General features: G+C 49.2%; 3 protein-coding genes across 5 annotated transcripts in view; 1 reads left to right on the forward strand and 2 right to left on the reverse strand.

Moving 5' to 3' along the window:
- Window positions 1-24905, reverse strand: part of CERS2 (ceramide synthase 2) — a 161206-nt gene that overhangs the window by 81709 nt on the left and 54592 nt on the right. The window lies entirely within an intron of this gene.
- On the reverse strand, window positions 1551-20184 carry MINDY1 (MINDY lysine 48 deubiquitinase 1). Its single transcript, XM_081891655.1, has 11 exons — window positions 20073-20184; window positions 18765-18907; window positions 14217-16036; window positions 12981-13038; window positions 12270-12334; window positions 10817-10975; window positions 8978-9080; window positions 7139-7281; window positions 5268-5459; window positions 3184-3321; window positions 1551-1839 (listed from the first exon to the last, which is right to left on the reverse strand). Exons 3-11 carry the CDS (start codon window positions 14751-14753, stop codon window positions 1759-1761), a joined length of 1476 nt encoding a protein of 491 aa, XP_081747781.1. The 5' UTR covers window positions 14754-16036; window positions 18765-18907; window positions 20073-20184; the 3' UTR covers window positions 1551-1758.
- Window positions 21602-24905, forward strand: part of PRUNE1 (prune exopolyphosphatase 1) — a 32173-nt gene continuing 28869 nt past the window's right edge. The window contains exon 1 of one of the 2 annotated variants that reach the window (XM_081891629.1): window positions 21602-21836. In XM_081891629.1, coding sequence (XP_081747755.1) covers window positions 21798-21836 — 39 coding nt within the window. In that variant the 5' untranslated portion in view covers window positions 21602-21797. The remainder of the gene's footprint in view (window positions 21837-24905) is intronic. The other variant, XM_081891630.1, reaches the window with a different exon arrangement.

A 24905-nucleotide genomic window follows, 5' to 3' on the forward strand; every position in this document is an offset into this window, starting at 1 on the left:
AGAATGGGGAAATTTGCAAAGACTGTGAGGGGCAGGAACTTTGAAGAGGCGTTGCTTCTTTTCCACCAGGCATGATGAGACAATACAGAAGTTTTAGAAGAGGCAGACTGCTTGTATGATGCACTAAAAAAGGGAGCGTGTTTTCTTGTCTACCCTGCGAGACAGACTAGGCTGAGAGAGCCAGCATCATGGATGAGCGGGGATTCGAACCCTGACCTCCCCCAAGTCCTAGACCAATTCTCTTAGCACTGTACCATCCTGGATCTCTACCCCACACTGGAGTTCCCGCTCCTCCATCCCTTAAAAATTTAGGGGCACATCACGGCTGCCCCAAATATTTTTATTGTTTCTAGTTTAGGGAATTCAATTCCCACCCGGTGTTTTTACAATCCACCGTTTTAATTTTTAAAATGACTCCAAGTCCTTCTCCAATTATGCTCTTGGATTCCTGACAGAGACCTGAAGGCCCCAGATTGTCCCCATTCCTCCCCCCCCCCCCGAGGCAAAGGTGCAGATAAAAACAACATCAGCACTGGGCTGTGTAAGAATGTGGCTGCCAGACTGGTGACTGGGAGCGGCCACCAAGACCATATAACACCAGTCCTGCAAGACCTACATTGGCTCCCAGTACGTTTCCAAGCACAATTCAAAGTGTTGGTGCTGACCTTGAAAGCCCTAAATCAGATATAGGCAAACTCAGCCCTCCAGCAGTTTTGGGACTACAACTCCCATCATCCCTGACCACTGGTCCTGTTAGCTAGGGATGATGGGAGTTGTAGTCTCAAAACAGCTGGAGGGCCGGGTTTGCCTATGCCTGCCCTAAACGGCCTCGGCCCACTATACCTGGTGTCCACCCCCATCATCCAGCCCGGACACTGAGGTCCAGCGCCGAGGGCCTTCTGGCGGTTCCCTCCCTGCGAGGTTACAGGGAACCAGGCAGAGGGCCTTCTCGGTGGTGGCTCCCGCCCTGTGGAACACCTTCCCATCAGATGTCAAGGAAATAAACAACTACCTGACTTTTAGAAGACATCTGAAGGCAGCCCTGTTTAGGGAAGTTTTGAATGTTTGATGTTTTATTGTGTTTTTAATATTCTGTTGGGAGCCGCCCAGAGTGACTGGGGAAGCTCAGGCAGATGTGTGCGGTATAAATATATTATTATTATTATTATTATTATTATTATTATTATTATTATTATTATTATTATTATTATTATCATTATCATTACCTTAAAACACATCCTGCTCCTCTCAGGAACTCCAGCTCCCAGCCCCTAGAGGAGGGTGTGTGTGTGTGGGAAATACAGATGTTGTTGGACTTCAACTCCCAGAAGCCAGCAGGGCTGACAGCAAGGGATGATGGGAGCTGGAGTCCAACAAGGGGGCTCTAGAAGGAAAGTCCGGCTTGCTTCTTGCCTGGGGTTGCAGAATCATCTCCAATCAACTGCACCTGCAACCAAACTGCTCTCTTATCAATGCCCATTGAAGGATAGACAGGGGCCCCTACTTGTGGGGTGGGGAGAAGAGAAGATAAAGACTCTGGAGGAGACGAGTTTGCTGGGGTTTTCGCCACCCCAAAGGTTAGTTTCTCTCTTTTTTCCCTTTTAATTTTGGTTTCAGCCCCAGAACGGGGAGACTTTTTAAAAACAGCAGTCTTTTTTAAAAAACGGAGCAAGAGGCGTATAGAAGACGAGGGTCCTTCTCCGCGGCAGACATCGGTCGGCTGGGAAACGGGTGCTCTAGGCCCCCCGCGGCTTGGCATTACAGGACGACACAGTCCGAATCCTGCTTCTGGCGCGGCCTGCGCTCTCCGGAGGGGCGGGAGGGCGGCGGAGTCCTCCCCTAAAAGCAGGGGAAGAGGAGACAGTGGGGCGTGTTAAGGAATGGAGATTTTGTCGGACGTGGAACACTTTTCCTCCCTTTCTCGCGATACTGGATATCAATAGGGACACACGCAAGGGAGATTCAGCGAAGACAAAGCCCTTGTTGCTGCGGTTAGACTGTGGAACTCACTTCCACATGAGGCAGCCAATCTGGATGGTTTTAAAAGAGGATTGGACATGGGAAGTTTTTAATGTGTGAGATCTTAGTGTATTTTTGGTCTTTGTTGGAAGCTGCCCGGAGTGGCTGGGGAAACCCAGCCAGATGGGCAGGGTACAAATAAATTATTATTATTATTATTATTATTATTATTAGGAAGCTATTAATGGCTGTGTTATACCAATAATAATAATAAGAAGAAGAAGAAGAAGAAGAAAGCTATTAATGGCTGTGTTATACTACTACTACTACTACTACTACTACTACTAATAATTTATTATTTATACCCCGCCCATCTGGCTGGGTTTCCCTAGCCACTCTGGGCGGCTTTCAACAGAATACTAAAATACAATAGTCTATTAAACATTAAAAGCTTTCTTAAACAGGGCTGCCTTCAGATGTCTTCTAAAAGTCTGGTAGTTGTCTTTGACATCTGATGGGAGGGCGTTCCACAGGGCAGGTGCCACTACCAAGAAGGTCCCCTGCCTGGTTCCCTGTAACTTGCCTTCTCGCAGCGAGAGAACCACCAGAAGGCCCTCGGCGCTGGACCTCAGTGTCTGGGCAGAATGATGGGGGTGGAGACCAGTATACCTGAAGGAACGTCTCCACCCCCATCATTCAGCCCGGACATAGAGGTCCAGCGCCGAGGGCCTTCTGGCAGATCCCTCCCTGCGAGAAGTGAGGTTACAGGGAACCAGCCTTCTCGGTGGTGGTGCCCGCCCTGTGGAACGCCCTCCCATCAGATGTCAAGGACATAAGCAACTACCTAACATTTTGAAGACATCTGAAGGCAGCCCTTTTCAGGGAAGTTTTGAATGTGTGACATTCTAATGTATTTTTAATCTTTGTTTGAAGCCGCCCAGAGTGGCTGGGGAAACCTAGCCAGATGGGCGGGGTACAAATTAATAATAATAATAATAATAATAATAATAATAATAATAATAATAATAATTTTATAACCCCCCCCCCAAACCCAGGCACCTGTTCTTAAATAGCAGCTCTTATCATGAGCATCTGCTGGTCTGTAATAGAACTGTTTATGGCAGGTCTATGGCTCTGCAGATGATGCTGGGGTCTACCTAACTCTACCCCGACCGCTGGCCATGCTGCGTACACAGGGGTTGGGGGGAGTTGGGGAGACGTTACCTGTGCAGGGGGGGCTGCGGCAGGTGGCTGCTGCTGTTGCTGCTGATATTCCTCCTGCTGTAGCTGCTGGGCGAGCTCTAAGTCGCTGAGCGCGGGTCCCCCTTGCTGCTGTTGCAGAGACAAGGCGATCATGTAGTCCTATGGAAGAAGGAAGGAAGGAAGGAGAGAGAGAAAGAGTTGGTGGGTGTGAATTGAGAGCACGGCACACACACCTCCTTCAAATTCCTACCCTCTGGCTTCTTTTCTTCTTCCATCTTAATTTTATTTTATTCGCAACACAATTTATATAAGAGAACAAAAAAAAAGGAAAGGAAACAATACGGACAAACAAACAGAAAACGAGAAAATAAACAAAACCACAACACTTGACATTAACTAACAACACAACGACTAACATCACTCTCTCTCTTTTTTTATTATAAATTTTAACATCACACTCTCTTGACTTCTGAATCGCCTCCTTGTGCTTTCAACGTATTCTTAACCTATACGCCCTTTTTATTATATCTAATGCACATCTGAAATTATCTGCAGTTGTAACTTTCCCTTTTAGTCTTCAAGATTCCATCTAAACCTGTTCGAAGATTTGCATTTCCACAATATTGTTTTAAGTACGGTATTCTTTAAATATTGCCCACTCTTTGAACACTTTCTGGTTTGAGTTTCCTCTTATTCACCCAGTCATTTTAGCAAGTTCTACATATTCTATCATCTTCACCTACTAGTCAAGCTTTGGAGGAACTGATTCACCCTTCCCATTTTTTTGCTACTAGAATTCTAGCCGCCGTGGTTGCACACATAAAAATAGTTCTCTCTCTTTTTGGAATTTCAGTGGACATGATGCCTAACAGAAAGGGATCGGGGGGGGGCGGGGGGGGGGTTGGAAAGAGAATCTAAAGATCTTTTCACTTTCAATTCCTGGCAGATCTCAAGTGTGTTTACTTTCAGCTAAATATATTACCGTATTTTTCGCACCATAGGACGCACTTTTTCCCTCCTAAAAAGCAAGGGGAAATGTGTGTGCGTCCTATGGAGCGAATGCAGGGGGGAGGCAGGCAGGAAAAGCCCCCAAGAGCTGCACACAAGCTCCGTGCGCTCTTGCGGGCTTTTCCACAGGAGGGAGAAGGGACTGACTGGCCACATCAGTCCCTTCTCCCACCTCCCAGAAAAGCCAGGAGAAGCCGCGATCTCTTTAAAGGGGTTGCGCGGTTCTGCGGGCTTTTGGGAGAGGTGAGGGAATCCCCCCACCTCCCAGTAAAGCCAGGAAAGCCCTGCGCAGCGTCTCCCGGCAAGGAGAGGCTGCACGGGGCTAAAGGGGAAGCCTAAACAGTGAGCAGGATCCATCCCGCTTGCTGCTTTGGCTTGCTCCATAGCTGCGCGCAACCCCTCCGGCAAGGAGAGGCTGCACAGGGCTATGGAGTCTTTAGCCCCACGCAGCCTCTCCCAGGAGAGAGAGGCTGCACGGGGCTAAAGGGGAAGCCAAAACAGCAAGCGGGATCCATCCTGCTCGCTGCCTTGGCTTGTGCCATAGCCGTGCGCAACCCCTCCAGCAGGGAGAGGTTGTGCGCAGCCTATACACTGCTCTTTGGGGCTTGGGGGAATTTTTTTTTTCTTGATTTCCCCCCCTAAAAACTGGGTGCGCCCTATGGTCCGGTGCGTCCTATAGTGCGAAAAATATGGTATTTCCTTTGTACATACATAGGACGTGGAGTGTTTCAAGATCTTCTTATATACAATACCTATTATTATTATTATTATTATTATTATTATTATTATTATATTTGCGCACAGCAGAACTCAGCCACGCTTCTCTTGAAACGGAAGCATTGCATTTTCAGCGCTCCTAAATGCTCAGCTTGGGAACACGCAGAACAACTCCTCTTTCTCCCCGTTTGCCAGAGAGACCCTCTGAGCCTGTCCTCAGTGGCCGGATCGGCTCCTTTCGCTCTGATTGGCTCCAATCAGCACGGAGGGTGAGAAGGTTGCTTACCATTGGCTAAAAAGCCTCTCCTTTCAACTGATTGGGTGAACCGGGGCAGCGCTTACGCCCCGCATGGTCTTGCCTCGGCGGCCCCTGCTCTCACCTGGTCCACCTGTCTCTGGTTGAGGTGCTGCTCCTGCGGTGAGCCGCCAGCCGCCTCCTTGCCCAGGGCGTGGCTGAGGTGGAACTCTGCATCGCAGAAGCAGCTGTCCCCGTCCACGTTGTGCAGGCTCTCCCAGGCGACCTGCTCCTCGTGGAGGAAGCCCTGGTCGGTCACCAGGAGGTACAAGTGGCTCTGGAGAGGCAGCAGGGAGAGAAAACAAACAGGCTCTGGTTAATTCGGAGGCAGGATGGTGGTAAATCGGCATAAGTAAAGGTAAAGGGACCCCTGACCATTAGGTCCAGTCGTGGCCGACTCTGGGGTTGCGGCGCTCATCTCGCTTTACTGGCCAAGGGAGCCGGCGTACAGCTTCCAGGTCATGTGGCCAGCAGGACTAAGCCGCTTCTGGCTAACCAGAGCAGCGCACGGAAACACTGTTTACCTTCCCACCAGAGTGATACCTATTTATCTACTTGCACTTTGTGCTTTCAAACTGCTAGGTTGGCAGGAGCAGGGATTGGGCAACAGGAGCTCACCCCGTTGCGGGGATTCGAACCGGCGACCTTCTGATTGGCAAGTTCTAGGCTCTGTGGTTTAACCCAGTGTTTCCCAACCTTGTGCCTCCAGCTGTTTTTGAACTACAATTCCCATCATCCCTGACCACTGGTCTTGCTAGCTAGGGATGATGGGAGTTGTAGGCCAAAAACATCTGGAGGCACAAGGTTGGGAAACACTGGTTTAACCCACAGTGCCACCCACGTACAACTATTTAAAAACACCACCACTTGCGAGCATCTACTTCCTTCTTGGGCTCTAATCACAGAGAGAGGCTATCGAACGCAGGCTCTTGGATAATGGTGTTGTCCTGAGTGAATCTCCACCCTCCTTCTCTCCCACTTCCTCCTTTGTCACTTCTACGGGTGCCACTAACTGCTCTCTGTCTTTGAGCTCTTTGCTCTCCTACTTTTAAGGCTCGCTGGGTTCTGGGAGATGGAGGTTCTGGAATGCTTTCTAATGACAGCGTGTCAGCTGGGCATGTTGAATGGTCTCTTTAAATTTGAAGATTCATTATTGTTCCACAACATGTGTATGTCTTTAAGGGCCAGAGCAAATAACGTGACCTAGTTTTAGAGCTGTGAAAAAGTATACCAGGTGCTGCTAAGCTGTGCTAATTAAGGTAATCCAGCAATTGGGTATAGTATATAAAGAGCAGCACCTAGCGCTCTCAGTACCCTGGTGGGTGGGGCTTGTTGATATATTTAGTGTAAAAGAAGCTTTTGTTTTTGTTATTAAAGCCTAGCTAAAGTTATTTTGTGTTCCTTGCAATGTGTGGTCTCCCCAGCAAGTTTTCTGCAGCACAACTAATCTGCAAATAGCCAACAGGGTGTTGTTCTGGTTGCCCCACAATTTCCTAGCTTTCCCCCTCATCTGCCTCTGAGCTGCAACCTCCCTCAAACCCCTGTTGCAAAGCTACAGTGGTGCCCCGCAAGACGAATGCCTCGCAAAATGAAAAACGCGCAAGACGAAAGGGTTTTTCGGTTTTTGCGTCGCTTCGCTAGACGATGTTCCCTATGGGCTTGCTTCGCAAGACGAAACGTCTTGCGAGTTCTTGCGAGTTTGTTTCCTTTTTCTTAAAGCCGCTAAGCCGTTAATATCCGTGCTTCGCAAGACGAAAAAACCGCAAGACGAAGAGACTCGTGGAACGGATTAATTTCGTCTTGCGAGGCATCACTGTATATTGTCTTCCTTTTCCTGCTCCCTGGAAGGGTCCGGACGGGGAGGCCGTCTCCACCATAGTTCCCCCCACCCCCCCGACCAGCCCCGGACACCGCCCACCTTTCTTAAAAACAACAACATCCCTGCAGGGCGGATACCTTGTGCTTGATCATGGTGCTGAAGTGGTTGTTCCTGAAGAAGACGCTCAGCTCGCCTTCCTTGACGGTGGACGTCAGCTCGCAGAGGCCGTGGTAGGTCAGCTGAGAGGCCGTGGACTCCAAGAACTGCTCTGCTATCAGGCCTGCGAGGGGCGGGGGGCGTTGCGATGGAACAGGGAGCAGAAGAAGCAAAGATGAGGTGAAATGCAGGCAAAGCGTGATGGCGATCGACTCTGATCGACCCATCAGATGTCAAAGAGATAAAGAATTACCTGACATTCAGAAGACATCTTAAGGCAGCCCTGTTCAGGGAAGTTTTAATATGTAATGCTGTACTGTTTTTAACACTGATTGGGAGCTGCCCAGAGTGGCTGGGGAAACTCAGCCAGATGGGCGGGGTATAAATAATAAATTATTCTTATTCTTATCCAGCACAGAGTGAGACAAGCCTCTGTATCTCCAGCTCCCAGCAAACCCACACACTGACAGCCCTGCCTGGCCCTATTGTTCTCTATCCCAGGATAATGCAACATTCAGCCAGGTGAAGTGGAGAAAGGCCCCCCACTGGTCTCTGTGACAACAGAGCTTGCTTTTCCAAAATGCGAATGGTAAGCAAGATTCCTCCTATAGATTCTAGGCTCCTATCCGCAAGACCACAGGTTTTGAAGGGAACCACAGGTGTCATCCAGACTGACCCCACCAGCCAGATCCACAATACATGTATCTCAAGTTTCAAAGAGGTGTGTCTTCAGTATGGGACAACAACCACATAACACCAATAAAATCCCAGTAAAAAACATAATGGGGGAAAAAACCCAATTTAAAATACAGGTTAAAATGCAATTTAAAATGCAGCCTCATTTTAAAAGCAGCCGATAAATCAAGACCATAAGGGGAGGGAAACATAAGGGTCAGACTGAGTCCAAACCAAAGGCCAGGCGGAACAGCTCTGTCTTGCAGGCCCTGCGGAAAGATGTCAAGTCCCACAGGGCCCTGGTCTCTTGTAACAGAGCATTCCACCAAGTCGGGGCCAGTACTGAAAAGGCCCTGGCCCTAGTTGAGACCAATCTAACCTCCTTGTGACCTGGAACCTCCAAAATGTTGTCATTTGTGGACCTGAAGGTCCTCCGTGGGGCATACAGGGAGAGGCGATCCCGTAGGTACGGTTTAAAAGAATTCAAAATTTCAATGGTTGTAAATGATACAAGAAATATATAGTGGAACCTCGGTTGTTGAACGCTTCAGAAGTCAAACGTTTCGGCTTTCGAACGCCAATGACCCGAAGGTGAATGCTTCCGTTTTCAAACGTGCCTCGGAAGTCGAACGGCTTCTGCAGTGTGTTTCTCCATTTTTTCGATAGATTTTGCCGCCTGGCAATTGCGCCTCGGTTGTCAAGTGTTTTGGAAGTCGAACGGTCTTCCGAAATGGATTATGTTCGACAACTGAGGTTCCACTGTATATACATTTAACAGTTGTTCAAAATAGGTGTCTAATAGCTCAAAGATGGTCAAAAGGCCTTTGCTGAAGCAGAGAGGTCTCCTGAGGTAAAAACCATGAGAGACGAGGTTTGGAAAGCAAGTTTCTGCAAGCATGAAACTACCACCAAGCAGGCCCTGCTGCTAGTCTCCGTAAATCAGATCTTATTTTATTTTTTCTTGCGCAGGGGCCATGTTAATCTTCTCTGTATCATTCCAATTTTAGCATATGTGCTGCCGAAGCGAGCACAAATCAGATCGTATTTAATGGCCTCCAGCCCTGGACTGACGACAACCCCACCTCCAGGTAACAGTTACCCCTGGACCTTGACCGTGTGAATGAGCCCAGGCAGACGGGCCTCACCTTCCGTCACCAGATTAGGGTCGCTTGAGTGTTTGCAGGTGATGATCTTCTCCACCAACTGGTTGTAGGTCAGCTTGCTGACGGCCTGGGCCACCTCTGGTATCTGGGGTGGGGAGAAACAGGTTGTGAGCTGGAGTCTGGGAGTCCACGGCGCAAGGGGTGTCGACAGCTGAGAGGCAGGTTCAAATCCCAGTTCGGCCACTAAACTCCCAGTTTCCCCACACCCACCCCTCAGCCTAACCTTGCAGGGTTGTTGTGCGGACAGAGGAGGATCATGTAGCAAACCCACTATGTATGTATGTGTATATATATATTGCAGGGAGAGGAAGAATGAGATAAATAAACGGAATAAAGAAATGTATGAAGCCCACTGGGCTCCAGTGGAACTGACTGTGGTGGTGTTGGGAAGACATTGCATTGTTCGCATTATCTTAGACTTAGGTCAGGAATGGGGGCCTGAGGTAGTGCTGGACTCAATTTCCCATCAGCCCCAGCCCACCTGGCCAATGGTTGAAGGTGAGAGAAGTTGTAGTTCAACAAACATCTGGGTGGGTGGTTGTCACAGGACACCCCAATTTAGAATTTAAAATTTTTAAATTTCAATTATTATTTTTAAAATTTCAATTAAAAAGGCAGATTGCAATTCAATTTCCCAACAGCTGGGGATGGCTGAACGCAGGGCCGGATTTAGGTTAAACGAAGCTCTCAGCTGCTGAAGGCAATGGGGCCCTTTATATGTCCAACTGTCCTTTGTCAAGAACAAATGGTTGCTGTTTTTTGTGTTGAATATATGCTATATGTGATGTATGGGAGTGAGAGCTGGACCATAAAGAAGGCTGATCGCCAAAGAATTGATGCTTTTGAATTCTGGTGCTGGAGGAGACTCTTGAGAGTCCCATGAACTGCAAGAAGATCCAATCTCTCCATTCTGAAGGAAACCAGCCCTGAGTGCTCACTGGAAGGACAGATCCTGAAGCTGAGTCTCCAATACTTTGGCCACCTCATGAGAAGAGAAGACTCCCTGGAAAAGACCCTGATGATGGGAAAGATGGAGGGCACAAGGAGAAGGGGACGACGGAGGACGAGATGGTGGGACAGTGTTCTCGAAGCGACCAGCATGAGTTTGACCAAACTGCGGGAGGCAGTGGAAGACAGGAGGACCTGGCGTGCTCTGGTCCAGGGGGTCACGAAGAGGCGGACACGACTAAACAACAACAACAAAAAATATGCTATATGGCAATTTATGGGCCTAATAGGAATCTAAAGCCATTTGCACATAACAAACAGGAGCCTACACAGCACAAAACACTGTTGCTGTATGTGGGTTTTATTTTATTTGTTTTATATCTTGTCTTTTGGAAATGTTTTTTCCCTTTGATTTTTTGGGGGGCCCCCAAGAGAGTGAAGCCCTAAGCTATAGCTGGTTTAGCTTATACAGTGGTACCTCTGGTTGCGGACGGGATCCATTCCGGAACCCTGTTCACAACATGAAAGGAACGCAACCTGCAGCAGCGCGTCTGCGCACGTGCATGACGTCATTTTGCGCGTCTGCACATGCGCGTGCAGCGAAACCCGGAAGTAACCCTTTCTGGTACTTCCGGGTCGCCGTGGGACGCAACCTGAAAAAATGTAACATGAAGCAAACATGTCCGTAACTGTACGTAAATCCGGCACTGGCTGAACTACAGGTGCCGTTTACGCTTCTCAGACTGGAGAGATTCGGCTCGCAAACTCTCAAAGACGCCTTCTGTGGCATCTGAGACGCTGACGACTTGCAAGCTCAGCTCCTAGGAAGCGTTGGGTTGCGGAAAGAAGAAAAGAGAGACGAAAGCATCTCACCTGCGGGTCCACCAGCCAGCCGTGATAGAGAGGCATGTTGAGAAGGTCAAAGACGATGCACTCGGGGGTGTACTCGAAATCGGCGACTCCCGTGAACCTCACGTTGACATCCAGCCCCGTGGAGAGTTTGGGCAGAACCGTCATGGCGTCGTTGACATTCTGTCCGCGGCAGGAGAGGAAGAAGGGCATGCTGGGTATTTTTGAAATTGGGGGACGGAACAAAGTCTAGCTGGGAAAGCCTGCATTTTTGGGGGGGGAGGGATAAGGAACCTCAACGCTGGGAGACCAGGGTTCGAATCCACCCACAGGGCCGCATGACGCTGTCTCTCTCAGGGTCGTTGTGGGGATTAAATGAGGGGAGAAGCACGTGTAAAACCGCCTTGAGTTCTTTGGGGGGAAAGCTGGGGCAAAAACGTCAGCAATAAACAAATGAGTTAATCAGAGATAATAATAATAAAAATTTATTATTTATATCCCACCCATCTGGCTGGGTTTCCCCAGCCACTCTGGGCGGCTTCCAACAGAACACTAAAATACAATAACCTATCAAACATTAAAAGCTTCCCTAAACAGGGCTGCCTTCAGGTGTCTTCTAAAAGTCTGGTAGTTATTTTTCTCTTTGACATCTGGTGGGAAGGTGTTCCACAGGGCAGGCGCCACTACCAAGAAGGCCCTCTACCTGGTTCCCTGTAACTTCCCTTCTCACAGCGAGGGAACCACCAGAAGGCCCCCGGAGCTGGACCTCAGTGTCCAGGCAGAGTGATGGGGGTGGAGACGCTCCTTCAGGTCTACTCGGCCGAGGCCGTCTAGGGCTTTAAGGTGCTACTGGAAAGAATTTTTTTTGTTTTGACTAGGGCTTTAAAGGTCAGCACCAACACTTTGAATTGTGCTTGGAAACGTACTGGGAGCCAGTGTAGGTCTTTCAAGACCGGTGTTATAGTATTACTTATAAGGGATTACTTATGCCCTCGCTGGATCAGTCCGCGAGGAACTCAGGGTTCTCCTTTTCGGCAACGACCTGCGGTACAGCCGTCCGCAGCGAGGGCAGACATACTGCAGTTTGCGTATCCTCTGAATGCAGTTTTCAGAGGTAGGCTGCTCCTTCCCAAGGAGGTTCCACTCCTTACCACCAAAGAGGAGCCCTGCTGCGTCTGACCTAGCACTCAGCTCCCTTGGTATCCTGATCTCACTCTCCGAAGGAAGAGCAAAGGGCGCTGCTGGGGCAAACTGGCGGCTCCCTTAGCCTGCTGTTTTTACAACGGTACGTGGTGAAGCGCAAGATGCTTCTTGGTGTGCCATTGTTTGGTTTTAATGCACACATATTCTCTGCAGCGGGAGCTTTGGGCACAGGACTGATTGTGGAAGTTCTCAGCAGGTTATTACAATAAACAGCGACCTGCCGAGTGCCTTGGGGGAGCCCAAAGGGAAGGGGGGGGGGGAGAAAGGAACTCACTTGCTGAAAGTTGAGCTGGAGGGCTTCTGACTGTTTTTGGGGCTTGATGGAGAGGATGCAGTCACCTGGCATAGAGAGAAAACAGACCTTTTTCATTAAGAACGTAAGAAGGGTGCCGTTGCTGGATCAGGCCAAAGGGGGCCCAGCCAGTCCAGCCTCCTGTTCTCACAGTGCTCAGAAACGCCTCCGGTAACCTAGGAATCTAGATAGACAGCCTCCAGTGGCAGGGAGTTCCACTGTTTAGCTACTGTTTAGTCCTTCCTTTCACCTGCCCTGGATCTGCCAACATTCAGGGTTGCGTCCAACGCTCGTCCGACGCGGGTCAGATTAAGAGACAGGGCTAACTTAAGCCTGTCCCTTCTGGCAGATCTGTAACTTGCTTGAATACAAGCCTGCATAGAGAAGAAAGCTGACTATGCAAAGGTAAGCAGCCGCCTTTGTTGCTCCGCCCACTTTGGCCTCTGGCCCCACCCACCAGCGGCATGCGGCCCCTGAACCTTGCCCAGAAGCGGCAAGCGGCCCTTGAGCAAAAACAAAAAACAGGTTTCCCTACCCCTGTACCAAATGATCTCACTCTGTACAAAGGCAGCTTCACAGTGGTGGGGGGGATTAGGTGGCCCTTTGTCTAGTACCCAGAACCCCCCTCCAAAAAAACACAACCCCAGCCCTCAGGAAATGTGAAAGCGATGGCGGCCGCATCCTGCCACTTACCGAGGTGAGCCATTAACTCGTCGGAAGTGATCACTTCCTTCTGGGGAGGCAGTTTCACCTGTAAGGGAGAAAGAGAGAAAAAGAGAGAGACGCGATTAGGGAGGATAAAGGACATTTTGCCAAGAGGATCAGCCCACCTTACCCAGTGCGCCTCCTCCTCCCTCCAAATGCCTGCATTTGGGGGTAGATACCAAGAAAAAAGGGGACGCGGGTGGCGCTTGGGTTAAACCACTGAGCCTAGGACTTGCCGATCAGAAGGTCGGCGGTTCGAATCCCCACAATGGGGTGAGCTCCTGTGTTTCTGTTCCTGCTCCTGCCAACCTAGAGGTTTGAAAGCATGTCAGTGCAAGTAGATAAATAGGTACCACTCCAGCGGGAAGGTAAACGGCGTTTCCGTGCTCTGCTCTGGTTTGCCAGAAGTGGCTTAGTCATGCTGGCCACATGACCCGGAAGCTGTACGCCGGCTCCCTTGGCCAATAAAGCGAGATAAGCACCGCAACCCCAGAGTCGGCCACGACTGGACCTAATGGTCAGGGGTCCCTTTACCTTTACCAAGAAAAAAGCACACCAAGAACTCAGGCCAATATAAGTTTCAGTAGTGGGAGGGGTCCCTACTCGCAAATCAATAGTCAATTGTAACAAAAACTAATCCATTCAAAAGTATGTATTCTGACAAGGATTGCAAACTCAAATAGAGATTACAAACTCAAAACAGAGATTACAAACTCAAATTCATAAGGATATGTAATATTAATATTAATATATTAATATATTAATATTAATACTTTATTATTTATACCCCGCCCATCTGGCTGAGTTTCCCCAGCCACTCTGGGCAGCTCCCAACCGAGTGTTAAAAACAATACAGCATTAAATATTAAATATTAAATATTAAAAACTTCCCTAAACAGGGCCGCCTTCAGATGTCTTTTAAAGATAAGATAGCAGTTTATTTCCTTCACATCTGGTGGGAGGGCATTCCACAGGGTGGGCGCCACTACTGAGAAGGCCCTGTGTCTGGTTCCCTGTAGCTTCACTTCTTCCCTGTCCCCCCAAAACAGTACTTCTGTCTTGTCAGGACTCAACCTCAATCTGTTAGCCACCATCCATCTCCTCCAACCGCCTCCAGACACTCACACAGGACCTTCACCGAACACAATAATTCGTTACAGAATTAGAGATAAGAGTTTATGCCTTCGGGGGTAGACTGCCCCTGACCCTGGAAGCTCTACTCACCTTCCACTGCAAGAAAAGGATGTTCATGATGGCCAGCAGCGGGCAGGGCCCGTTCTCGCTCTGCGTGATGACGGGTGTCCTCTCCCCTTTCCAGCTGATCCACTTCACGCAGTAGAAGTCGGGGGGCTGGGGGTGGCTGGCGGGAGAAGACCGGGGCTCGGGGGCCACCTCCGCGGGCTGCTCAGCGGTGGCCGGGGGCACATCAGCCGGGTCGGAGACACTTGGCAGAGAGGCAGCACCCGCCAGTAGTTCCTCCTCTCCCGGACGCTCTTTGGAATCCAGCTTTCTGGCCTCTGCTGACTCCAGAGATTCGGGTTCCGGCCCTTCGCCTCCCTTCCTGGCCCCCATGGGGGTTTCCTCGCAGGCCGGGGCCTTCGGCGCCTCCTCCTGGTCTTGCCCGTTTGCGGCGGGCACCTTGCCGCACATGGCGCCAGCGTCCTCTACGCCTTGCTCCTCCGGGGAAGCCTCTGTGGTTTGGGGTTCGGCCGGCACATTCTCCCCCTTCGCTGACGCTTCTGCGGATAATTCGGGCTCCATTCGGCTGCCCGTACTGCCACCTTCCTTATAAAAACCCAAGCATCCACTGCGGACGAGCCAATGGGCTGGCTGTCGGATCGAGTCCCAAATGACAGGCTTCCTTCTCGCTTTCTGCTGAAGTTTGAATGTGCTTTCCGACTCTGCCTCTCAAGAGGGAAACGGATTCGGGCGTTTGGCAGGAGAAACTCACCTCTCTCACTTTCTCCCCGGATCAATAAGCGATTCGCAAACTTCTAGTCGCCTCGACAAAATGCAACGTTTGCTAGGTACAATTCCTCTGCCCTCGCCGCCTTGCCTTCTACTCCCAAGTGGTAGAAAATGTTAACACTTTTCAAAAAAGCAGGTGGGAAAAGATTCCTATTTCAATTTATCCTCTGTTTCCCAACCGGATCTCGCTCGGCGTCGCCTTTCCCGTTTTAAAAAGCTACCGTAAAAGACCTTAAAAGTGGGGGGCGCCGACAATTTGGGGTCTGCTGTTTTCGGGGGCTGTCAGGAACTGCTGAGAAAACGCGAGGCGGAAATAAAAATGAGAATACAAACCGATGTTTTTTCCCCCAGGCTGGTTTTCCCCTTGCGTTTTCTGCTTCTGGTGGGGGCCACGGAGAAATCAATTCCGCCACCTCCTCTCCAGCCTGACTTTAAAATTTTAATTATTTAACACCCAGGAAACCCAATCGCCGGCCGCCTCTCAATCTCTCCGCTTCTAGATCCGCAAAGGATTATTATCTTTCAAGATCCTTTTTTTTAAAAAAGAAAAATCTCCCTTTTTTTTGTACAAAAAAAATATTTTTTAAAAAAGCAAAGAAACCCACGCCTATATATATGAAATTAAAAGAAGTAAATTTCCACAAACTGGTTAAAAATAGGATAAAAATGCAAAGATTTTGCTGCACGGACGGTTTGGTTTTTTCCTTTTAAAAAAAAGTTGTGGTTTTTTTTTTTTAAAAAAAAGCAAAGACAGCTGTAGAAGACGAAGGTTATTTGGGTGTGTTGTTTTTCGCTTTCCTAAAGTGTCGGATGGACTCTGCCCCACCCGCTCCAAACCTTCGCCCTCCTTTTGTTGTCCTTGAGGTTGGGCAACCACAAACAGAGGCAGCCAGTCCCCTATCTTATTTTCATCTGGTTTCTCCTTCCGCTCTGAGCCATCCCAGCATATTGACTTTCTCTCCCCTCACCACGCGCTGCTCAGTCTCTAGAGCGGGTTTGGCGGGTTGTTGACAGCTTGCCTTTGCAGAGAGAGCGGCTCAGCCGGAGGGGTTTTAAATCAGCTGGGCGGCAGGATCCTGGCAATAAAAAAAGAAGGGAAGAGGGTGGTAATAGAAACACCTGCATTTTTCCACCTGGACACACCTTTACCTCGCTTCCACGGAAGAATTTCATTTAAAAGCCATGTGTGTTTTCACCTCCAAGGACTGAAATTGGGGTGGGTCTTTTCCAGACCAACCAAGGGCGGAATTCCCTTCCAGGCAGGCTTTCAGGGGCCGCATGCGGGGGTGGGCGAGGCCACAGGTAAAAGTGGGTGGAGCCATGAGTACCTTTGCACAGTAGGCTGGCTTCCGTACATAATCTCTCTCTCTCTCCTCCATCCAAACATGTAAAAGGCATGATCATGGTGGAAGGACATATTTACGGCAGGAGAAAGCACTCTGGGAGGGTGCAAAGTGAGGCAGGTGAGGGGTGTGCCCCCGGGGGCCACAGGGAGAGGTCCTAAGGGCCATATTACGCTCTGAGGCCCCACCACCCTCAGCTGGAAGCGTTCTTTCCTCTCCCGATCGGACAGAACCATATTTCCTTTCTGGCCCATAAATGGAAAGCACAGAATGGCTTTCCCCCAAAGAATCCTGGGAAATGGAACTTGGTGAGGTTGGGAACTACACTTCCCAGGATTCCTTTGGGGAAGTCACATGCTTCAGATGGGAGATGAATGGACTTTAAATGCATGGATCTGCTATAGCTCTCTTTCTTTTTAGATGAAAGCTGGGGATCTGGGTAAATTGGGGAGGGCAGAGGCAGCTGCTCCCCTCTCCCCACGTGATCCGATCAGGGAGGTGAATGGACAGCCGTCAGTCAGCTGAATGCTCAGTTGCCGCAATTGTTGCATAGCTTTGGGGTGGTTGTTGTGGGGTGTTTTGGCAAGAGGGAAGCTGTCAAGCCGGTCCTAAGGGTGGGGTTGGGGGTGGGGAAACAGCTTAGCTCTGCAGCCTGGTTGGATCCAGGCAACAGCTGGGACCTGGGTTTCAAATGCCCAGGAGGGAGGTGAAGGGGAGAGCAGGATCGGTGCAAATCCACCTTCAGCTGGAGGTGCAACAGATAACTCTCCCCCCTCCCCACCCCCAGTTCCCTCAAATGTATTCATTTTAACCCCACCCTTTAGCTGAGCGGCTTACAAAGTTTGGTAGTAAGACACGGCACACAAGGAAAGAGGGAGGAGGAGGGAGGAGGAAAGAAGCAGGAGCAAGCTAACACTGGTTACCTATGGGCTGCGCACTCTCCTCACTCCTTCAACATTTCTATTCTGAATATTATTGTTGTTATTTTTACTTTCGCCACTTTACATTTTGTAGCGCTTTAATTAATATTGTTTCATTGAATATGCTTTGCAGGCGCCTTTGGCAGCAAACACAGGATAGAAATCGAATAAACAGATAAATATACTTCTAGGGCTAAATGGCAGTGCAGTGAAATGGTTAGTGTTAGGCTAGGACTAGGTTGCCCCGGGTTCGAATCCAATGGGGACTGGACCTTGGACCTTCTGCATGCAAAATAGATGCTCTCACCACTGAGCCACAGCCCTCCCCTTAAAAATAAAGCAAGACTCCGGTCCTCATGATTCTGAAAACACAATTCTGTTGCAGGGGCCTTTCCAAAACCCACCTGGGGATGCCATTGGGGGCTGGACTTCTCACATGCAGTGCATGTCCTCTATCTCTAGGGCTCCCTAAGCCTAGAGTCCAGTATACCTGAAGGAGCGTCTGTACCCCCATCGTTCTGCCTGGACACTGAGGTCCAGCTCCGAGGGCCTTCTGGCATTTCCCTCGCTGCGAGAAGCCAAGTTACAGGGAACCAGGCAGAGGGCCTTCTTGGTAGTGGCGCCTGCCCTGTGGAACACCCTCCCACCAGATGTCAAAGAGAACAACAACTACCAAACTTTTAGAAGACATCTGAAAGCAGCCCTGTTTAGGGAAGCTTTTAATGTTTAATAGGTTATTGTCTTTTAGTGTTTTGTTGGTAGCCGCCGAGAGTGGCTGGGAAAACCCAACCAGATGGGTGGCGTATAAATAATAAATTATTATTATTATTATTATTAAGAATAACCTTAAGATTCTAGTCCTCATGATTCCGAATAAAGAGCCGGCTGAATAGGAACACAGAGAAGCTTCCTTATTACCAAGCCAGCAATTGCTCCATTTAGGTCAGTGTTGTCTACACTGCCTGGTAGCAGCTCTCTGGAGTTTGAGCGGGACTCTCTCAGGCCCACCAGGAACCGAACCCAGGACTTTCTGAATGCAAAGCACTGCCCACCGAGCCAGTTAGACAGCTTAACAAATTAAATACTATAAATGGAAATGCTCTTAAGGCCAAGGAGTGTGTGCTAACAGCCTGTTAAAAGAGTCTGGGGGTGTTTACGCCAAACCTGCCAGTCTGGACACACCCATCTTGCAAAGGAACTCGCACCCAGGACCGGGACGGGTGGTGGGGTCTGTGTGTGTCGTAGCACCGGATCGAGTCCTGTCTGCCTTGTTCTGCTTACCCAACCAGGACAGCCGGCCAGGGTCCAAGGCAACGGGGAAAAGGACGGGGTTTTTTGGGAAGGCTGGCAAAATATTATTAGGGAAAGCTTTGCGAGAAAAAGTGAGAGGTGCGGAAGGCGAGAAAGTGGGGCTGTGGGGCAAGGGGGGGGGCTGGCTGCTTCTCCGCTCCTGGATCCTAATGTAAACACCCCCTGATCCGAATCAAGCAGATCCAAATGCAGGAGGCGAAATGTGGAGCGACAAGGGAATCTTTGCTCACCTTTCCTTTGGCTTTCATCCCAAGGCCTCTTTTTCTCTCTCTTTGCAAATCTTCCTCCCTTTTGGATCCTTCCGAAGTTTCTCTCTCCTCTCCTCTTCCTTCCCTTCTTTTTTCTCTCCCCAAATGTGCAGACGAGAGGAGACCTGGCGGAGAAAAAGGAGAGTTTGTTTACCTTCTCGCCTCCCCACAGAGACATCTATTGGGGCGGAGGTTTTACAGCACTGGAGGGGTCTTGTGCAATGTGTCCGGAAAAAGGGAGAGGAATTAGGGTCAGATAACAAAAGGGAAGTGTTTTCCAAAGCTGCTGACAGCTTTTTTTTATTTAAGGTCTGATAGCGGGTGGCGCTGTGGGTTAAACCACAGAGCCTAGGACATGCAGATCAGAGGGTCAGCGGTTTGAATCCACGCGACAGGGTGAGCTCCCGTTGCTCGGTCCCTGCTCCTGCCAACCTAGCAGTTTGAAAGCACGCCAGTGCAAGTAGATAAATAGGTACCGCTCCGGCGGGAAGGTAAACGGCGTTTCCGTGCGCTGCTCTGGTTCGCCAGAAGCGGTTCAGTCATGCTGGCCACATGACCCGGAAGCTGTATGCCGGCTCCCTCGGCCAATAAAGCGAGATGAGCGCCGCAACCCCAGAGTCGGTCACAACTGGACCTAATGGTCAGGGGTCCCTTTACCCTTTACCTTTTTAACGCTGGGAGGCGTTACTTAGCTCTCACGAAGGGGAGACTGCAAGGGGAGAGAACAGTTTGCTTTTGGGGGTGTGAATCTGATCGGAAGGAGGCAGTGACTCATTCAGAAGGGCAACAGGGAAATTCCTCCTGCGATCCCACAGCAATTGAATCAAGCTGGCTGCTGTACAGACCATGAGGACTTATTCCCCAGTGGGAGGCTGGATGGAAAGAAGGAAAGAGGCAGAGACACACAGAGAGAGCAGCGACAGGCACCCTCCTTGAAGACTTGCATGCTCTCCAGGAATTACTGGACAAATTTTGCCCCATAAAGGGGTATAGTTACAGTTAATCACTTCCGGAGCAGACTGCTTGGGCGAACATCATGCAGAGGCACAACGGATGAACTCCCCATCTGCATACGTGTTTAAGATCTCTCGCCCAAGGAATTTCTTTCTATCTTTCTTTCTCACACCTCACATGGGTCAGAAGCTTGCTGACATAGGGGAAAGCTCTACCTCATGTCAAATACTCCTTTTAGAGGTTTGTTTCCAAATTGTGTCACATCTGAAATACATATTGTGGAAAAAAACATTTTTTTTTTAAAGGATGAGATGCCAGAAATATTTAATTCGATACCTGCTGCCTCCCCCGTCGTCCTTCCTTTTTCTCCTTACAAAATATTACCCACCCACTCTCTGGGCAAAGAGAGGCTACTGTTTGTGGAAATTTGAAAGCCCTTCTGTTCTAGAATTCAAAAGGCCAGCTCTAAAAGAGGGTGTTTGGAGTCTTAAAGGGGCAGAGCTGGAAGTTCGGGACAGCCCAGACGTATTTATGTTTATTCAGAGGCTAGTGCCATTGGCTTCAGAATATATGCTGCTGGATTTGCAGCCTCGTGTAGGCACTGAAATATACATACAGGCAAATCCTGAGTTCAATGGGATTTTTTCTCCAGTAAACCACATTTCTTGACTCCCAGATACTTCTCAGTGGACTTTACTTCGGGGTAAATAAATGCACACATGTGGCCAGCCGTTTCTGGCGAACCAGAGCAGCACACGGAAACGCCGTTTACCTTCCCACCGGAGCAGTACCTATTTATCTACTTGCACTTTGATGTGCTTTTGAACTGCTAGGTTGGCAGGAGCAGGGACAGAGCAATGGGAGCTCACCCCGTCACGGGGATTCGAACCACCAACCTTCTGATTGGCAAGTCCTAGGCTCTGTGGTTTAACCCACAGTGCCACCAGCATCCCTAGAAGTTTACTCTCAGGTAAACTGTGCTAGGATCACATTCCTACGACGTACTCCTATGCACGCTTCCTTAGAAAGAAGGGTATGCATGGGGTGCGCTGCAACATCCCTCGGTTGTGCTGCAACACTCCCCCATTGGGTTATATGCAACTAAGTGCTACTCAAGAGCAGACCCACTGAAAACAATGAGCGTGCCATCAATTTAAATGGGTCTACGCTGAGCAGGGCGTTGTTGGCTACTACAACTGGCTTGAGCTGACGCTCAACCAGCCCCGAATATTCACGTTTACTCAGACGTTTCAAGACCCATTGAATTCAATGGGAGCTGATACTCCCAACGAGTAGACCCATTGAAATGAATGCACCTAAGCGAGGTCTATTGAGCAGCATGAATCTCAATTCATTAGTCAGACCCATTTCAACGGGTCTAAACTTAGAAGAACTTTTGGTATTATGCAACCCCACCGTGGTTCAAAATGTGGGCGGTGGGACTCGAACCCGCGACTGGAGGGATGGCGGCTGCCCCCCCCCAGCTTTCGCGGTTTCGTCACTTCCGCCGACGGCGCGGCCACTACGCCACGCTGGCCCTGCCGCCTGTAGTAAGTTCGAGCAACTGTCGGCACAGAGGCGGGGCGGAAGAGAGCACAAGTGCTCTTCTGCGCGTGCGTACCCTGCTCTGATTGACGTCCCGCTCCGCCTGTCAGGATCAGCCGGCGCCCCTGCGCGGTCGACGTGCCCCGCCCCTTAAAAAAAACACCCTGAGGGAACGACGCTCGCTTAACTGCCAAAATAGGCGCTCGGTCGCTCGTTTGTCTCTTTGCTCTAAAATAAAACAGTAAAAAATAATAATGTTGTTGTTGTTGTTGTTGTTAGTACCCCGCCCATCTGACTGGGTTGCACAAGCACGACACGATTTCCCCACATGTAGTAGGCCCCGCGGCGATCCCCGCCCTCGATTTGTTTTCCCTCCCGGCGAAGCCGCCTGCTTGGCGGGGGAGGGGGAGCAGGCCGCGGCGGAAGAAAGAAGAGAGGGAGGAGGAGGAGCAACCCTTCCCGTCCTCCTCCTTCCCTCTCGCGGCCTCCTCCCCCTAAGCCAGCTCCGCCTCGGACATGGAGAGCTTCCTGGGAGGCCGCAAAGCCGCCCTTCAGGTACCCGCCTCGCCATATATAGACGTAAAAATATAGGCTGCTTTTAAAAGGGACGCTCTCATGAGAGGAAATTGTGTCACCCTGGGCAGGGATGTGTGTCTGGGTGCGGAGCTGTAAATAGGGTGTACATGAGTGTGTGTGTGTATACACACACACACACACACACATTATACCTCATATTTACAGCATTATATATGTATATATATATATGAGAGAAAGAGATTATTATTATTTCAATTTATTGCCTGCCCAACAATTGAAACACAATAGTAAAAAGCGTTTGAAACAGCTTAAAATTACAGAAACAAGGTGGGTCCTAAAAAGAGATTAATGCATACATACATACATCCCATATTTGTGTGCATATACATTTCCCCTATTATTATATTGCTGAACAGGGTTGCTATATTTCAAAAAGTGAAAACCTGGAGATTATTATTATTACTATTTGGCCCAAATTTGTTGAGCTATGTCTATATCTGATATGTCTATATCTTTTTCTTGGGTCGAGTCGTCATAGCGACCCATAGTCCTCTTTTGTGTCCATGTTTTGCTCTTCAAAATATGGCCACCCTGTTTTTCCGCACTCTCCAGGGTTATGCCAATGTGGGGTTGAGCCGGGGACTGTCAGCAAGCACTCTGAACCCCTGAGCTAGGGAGGTCTTTTGGACGTGCATATATGTCTGTACAGTTGTGATAGGAATTTTATGGTCTTAGATATATGTTAAATGTTCATAAGTGTAGCAACCAAGCGCGTTCATAGATCAGCACAGGAAGACCGACCTGGAACCATTTTGATTCCTAAATTGAGCAAATGTTTTCTCTGCAAGGTCAAAGTGGGAAACCTCCCCACTGTCTCTTTCTTCACAAATCCTGCCTTAAGGGCACATTTAAGCTATGAATAGGGTGGGAGCCTGTGACCTGGCCCAGGAACTAAGTACTTATCATTACAAAAGACTGGCCAGGTTACCCATTGTTGTTTAGTCATATCCAGAGCATGCCAAGCACTCCTGTCTTCCACTGCCTCCCGCAGTTTGGTCAAACTCATGTTGGTCTCTTCGAGAACACTGTCCACCCATCTCGTCCTCTGTCGTCCCCTTCTCCTTGTGCCCTCCATCTTCCCCAACATCAGGGTCTTTTCCAGGGAGTCTTCTCTTCTCCTGAGGTGGCCAAAGTCTTGGAGCCTCAGCTTCAGGATCTGTCCTTCCAGTGAGCACTCAGGGCTGGTTTCCTTAAAAATGGAGAGGTTTGATCTTCTTGCAGTCCGTGGGACTCTCAAGAGTCTCCTCCAGCACCAGAATTCAAAAGCATCAATTCTTCGGCAATCAGCCTCCTTTATGGTCCAGCTTTCACTTCCATACATCACTACTGGGAAAACCAGAGCTTTTACTATACGGACCTTTGTTGGCCAGGCTACCAGGCAATCCAATCAAGTAACCTGCCAGACAGGAGATAAACAATGACAGAAGAAAAACAACATTCAAATTCCTGTTTTAGACCACCTTTTCTGTGATGTATGTATGATGTTTCTGGGGGTGGTCTTGATCTACAGGGTGGCGATTTCAAAAGTCTTTATAAGGCCTTGCGTGCCATTTTTCTGGGTTCCTCCTCTCCTGCGAGTGAGGGGAGCACCCTGTTGCAACAGATCAATAAAGATCAGGCTTACTAGCTGCTTTGCTTCTCAATATTCTCTGGTTGGCCTCTGTTATCTTCTCCTACCAATAGGGAACCTATGTAAGGACTCTATATGGGCTCTTGGATACGCCATAAGGGGAAAAGGACACTTTTTGTTTACAACACTGTCGTGCATTGGAAGTCGAAAGGAATCCGTTCCGGAAGTCCGTTCGACTTCCAAAACGTTCGGAAACCAAAGCGCGGCTTCTGATTGGCCCCGGAAACAATGCCGACAGCTGAAACAGATGTTCGGCTTCCGAAAAACCTTCGCAAACCGGAACACTTACTTCCGGGTTTGCTGCGTTCAGGAGTCGATTTCTTTGTCAGCTAAGCCGTTCGGGAACCAAGGTACCGCTGTATCTAAGGAGTAAACCCTAAACTCTAAGATGGTTGGTTGGTGATTTGTATGCCTTCTTCCATTAACTCCTGCAGCCCAGCTGGTGCCAAATATTTTGCTCTGCTTTGCTTTGGACCACCGATATGTAACAAAGGAAATCCTCTGTGTTGCAACACAGACAACTCTAAACACATGGCTAATAATGGTGTAACAAAATATTTGTAACACATATTATTTCAACAATTCTTAAACAAAAAAAAGGTTACATCATCGCCAGCTGATGAAGAGTCACTATCGAAACAGTTCATCATCTGGAAAAACTGCTCTATGTTTGGAGCGTCCATTACTGCACGGTTACAGGATTGCGACTGTTGAAAGGATTACAGTCATACCTCGGGTTACAGCCGCTTCAGGGTGCGTTTTTTCGGGTTACGCACCCGCCGAAACCCGGAAGTACCGGAATGGGTTGCCTCTGGGTTCCGGCGGTTGCGCATGCACAAAAGCACTAAATCAAGCTTTGTGCATGCGCAGAAGCGCTGAATCGCAAACCGCACGTGCGCAGATGTGCCACTGCGGGTTACGAACATGCACCCCGCATGGATTGAAGGGACAGGTTACCCAAACCTAAAGTGCAGCCACCTGTCCCTTCAGGATCACATTCGCAACCCGAGCATCCTCTGTACAGTGGTACCTCGGGTTAAGTACTTAATTCGTTCCAGAGGTCCGTTCTTAACCTGAAGCTGTTCTTAACCGGAAGCACCACTTTAGCTAATGGGGCCTACTGCTGCCGCTGCGCCGCCACCGCACTATTTTTGTTCTTATCCTGAAGCAAAGTTCTTAAACTGAAGCACTATTTCTGGGTTAGCGGAGCATATGTAACCTGAAGCGTATGTAACCCGAGGTACCACTGTATTTGCCTCTTTGATACTGATTGATTACATTCTCTAATTTTGTTCATGCAAAATTGATTGATTTTCATTATTTGTGACTCCATTACATATTTTCTGTTTAAGAATTGTGAAATAATACGTGTGACAAATATTTTGTTAGAACATTAT

Source organism: Podarcis melisellensis (assembly GCF_964234715.1).
Source record: "Podarcis melisellensis genome assembly, chromosome: 16".
In the NCBI taxonomy this organism is placed as follows: domain Eukaryota; kingdom Metazoa; phylum Chordata; class Lepidosauria; order Squamata; family Lacertidae; genus Podarcis; species Podarcis melisellensis.

Coding starts and splice junctions, on each gene's coding strand:
- MINDY1 (XM_081891655.1), bottom strand. CDS start 14,753: ATGGAGCCCGAATTATCCGCAGAAGCGTCAGCGAAGGGGGAGAATGTG. Junction 7,282..8,977: donor CCCTAATCTGGTGACGGAAG/GTGAGGCCCGTC, acceptor CGCCCCTCGCAG/GCCTGATAGCAGAGCAGTTC. Junction 3,322..5,267: donor ACCAGAGACAGGTGGACCAG/GTGAGAGCAGGG, acceptor CTTCTTCCATAG/GACTACATGATCGCCTTGTC.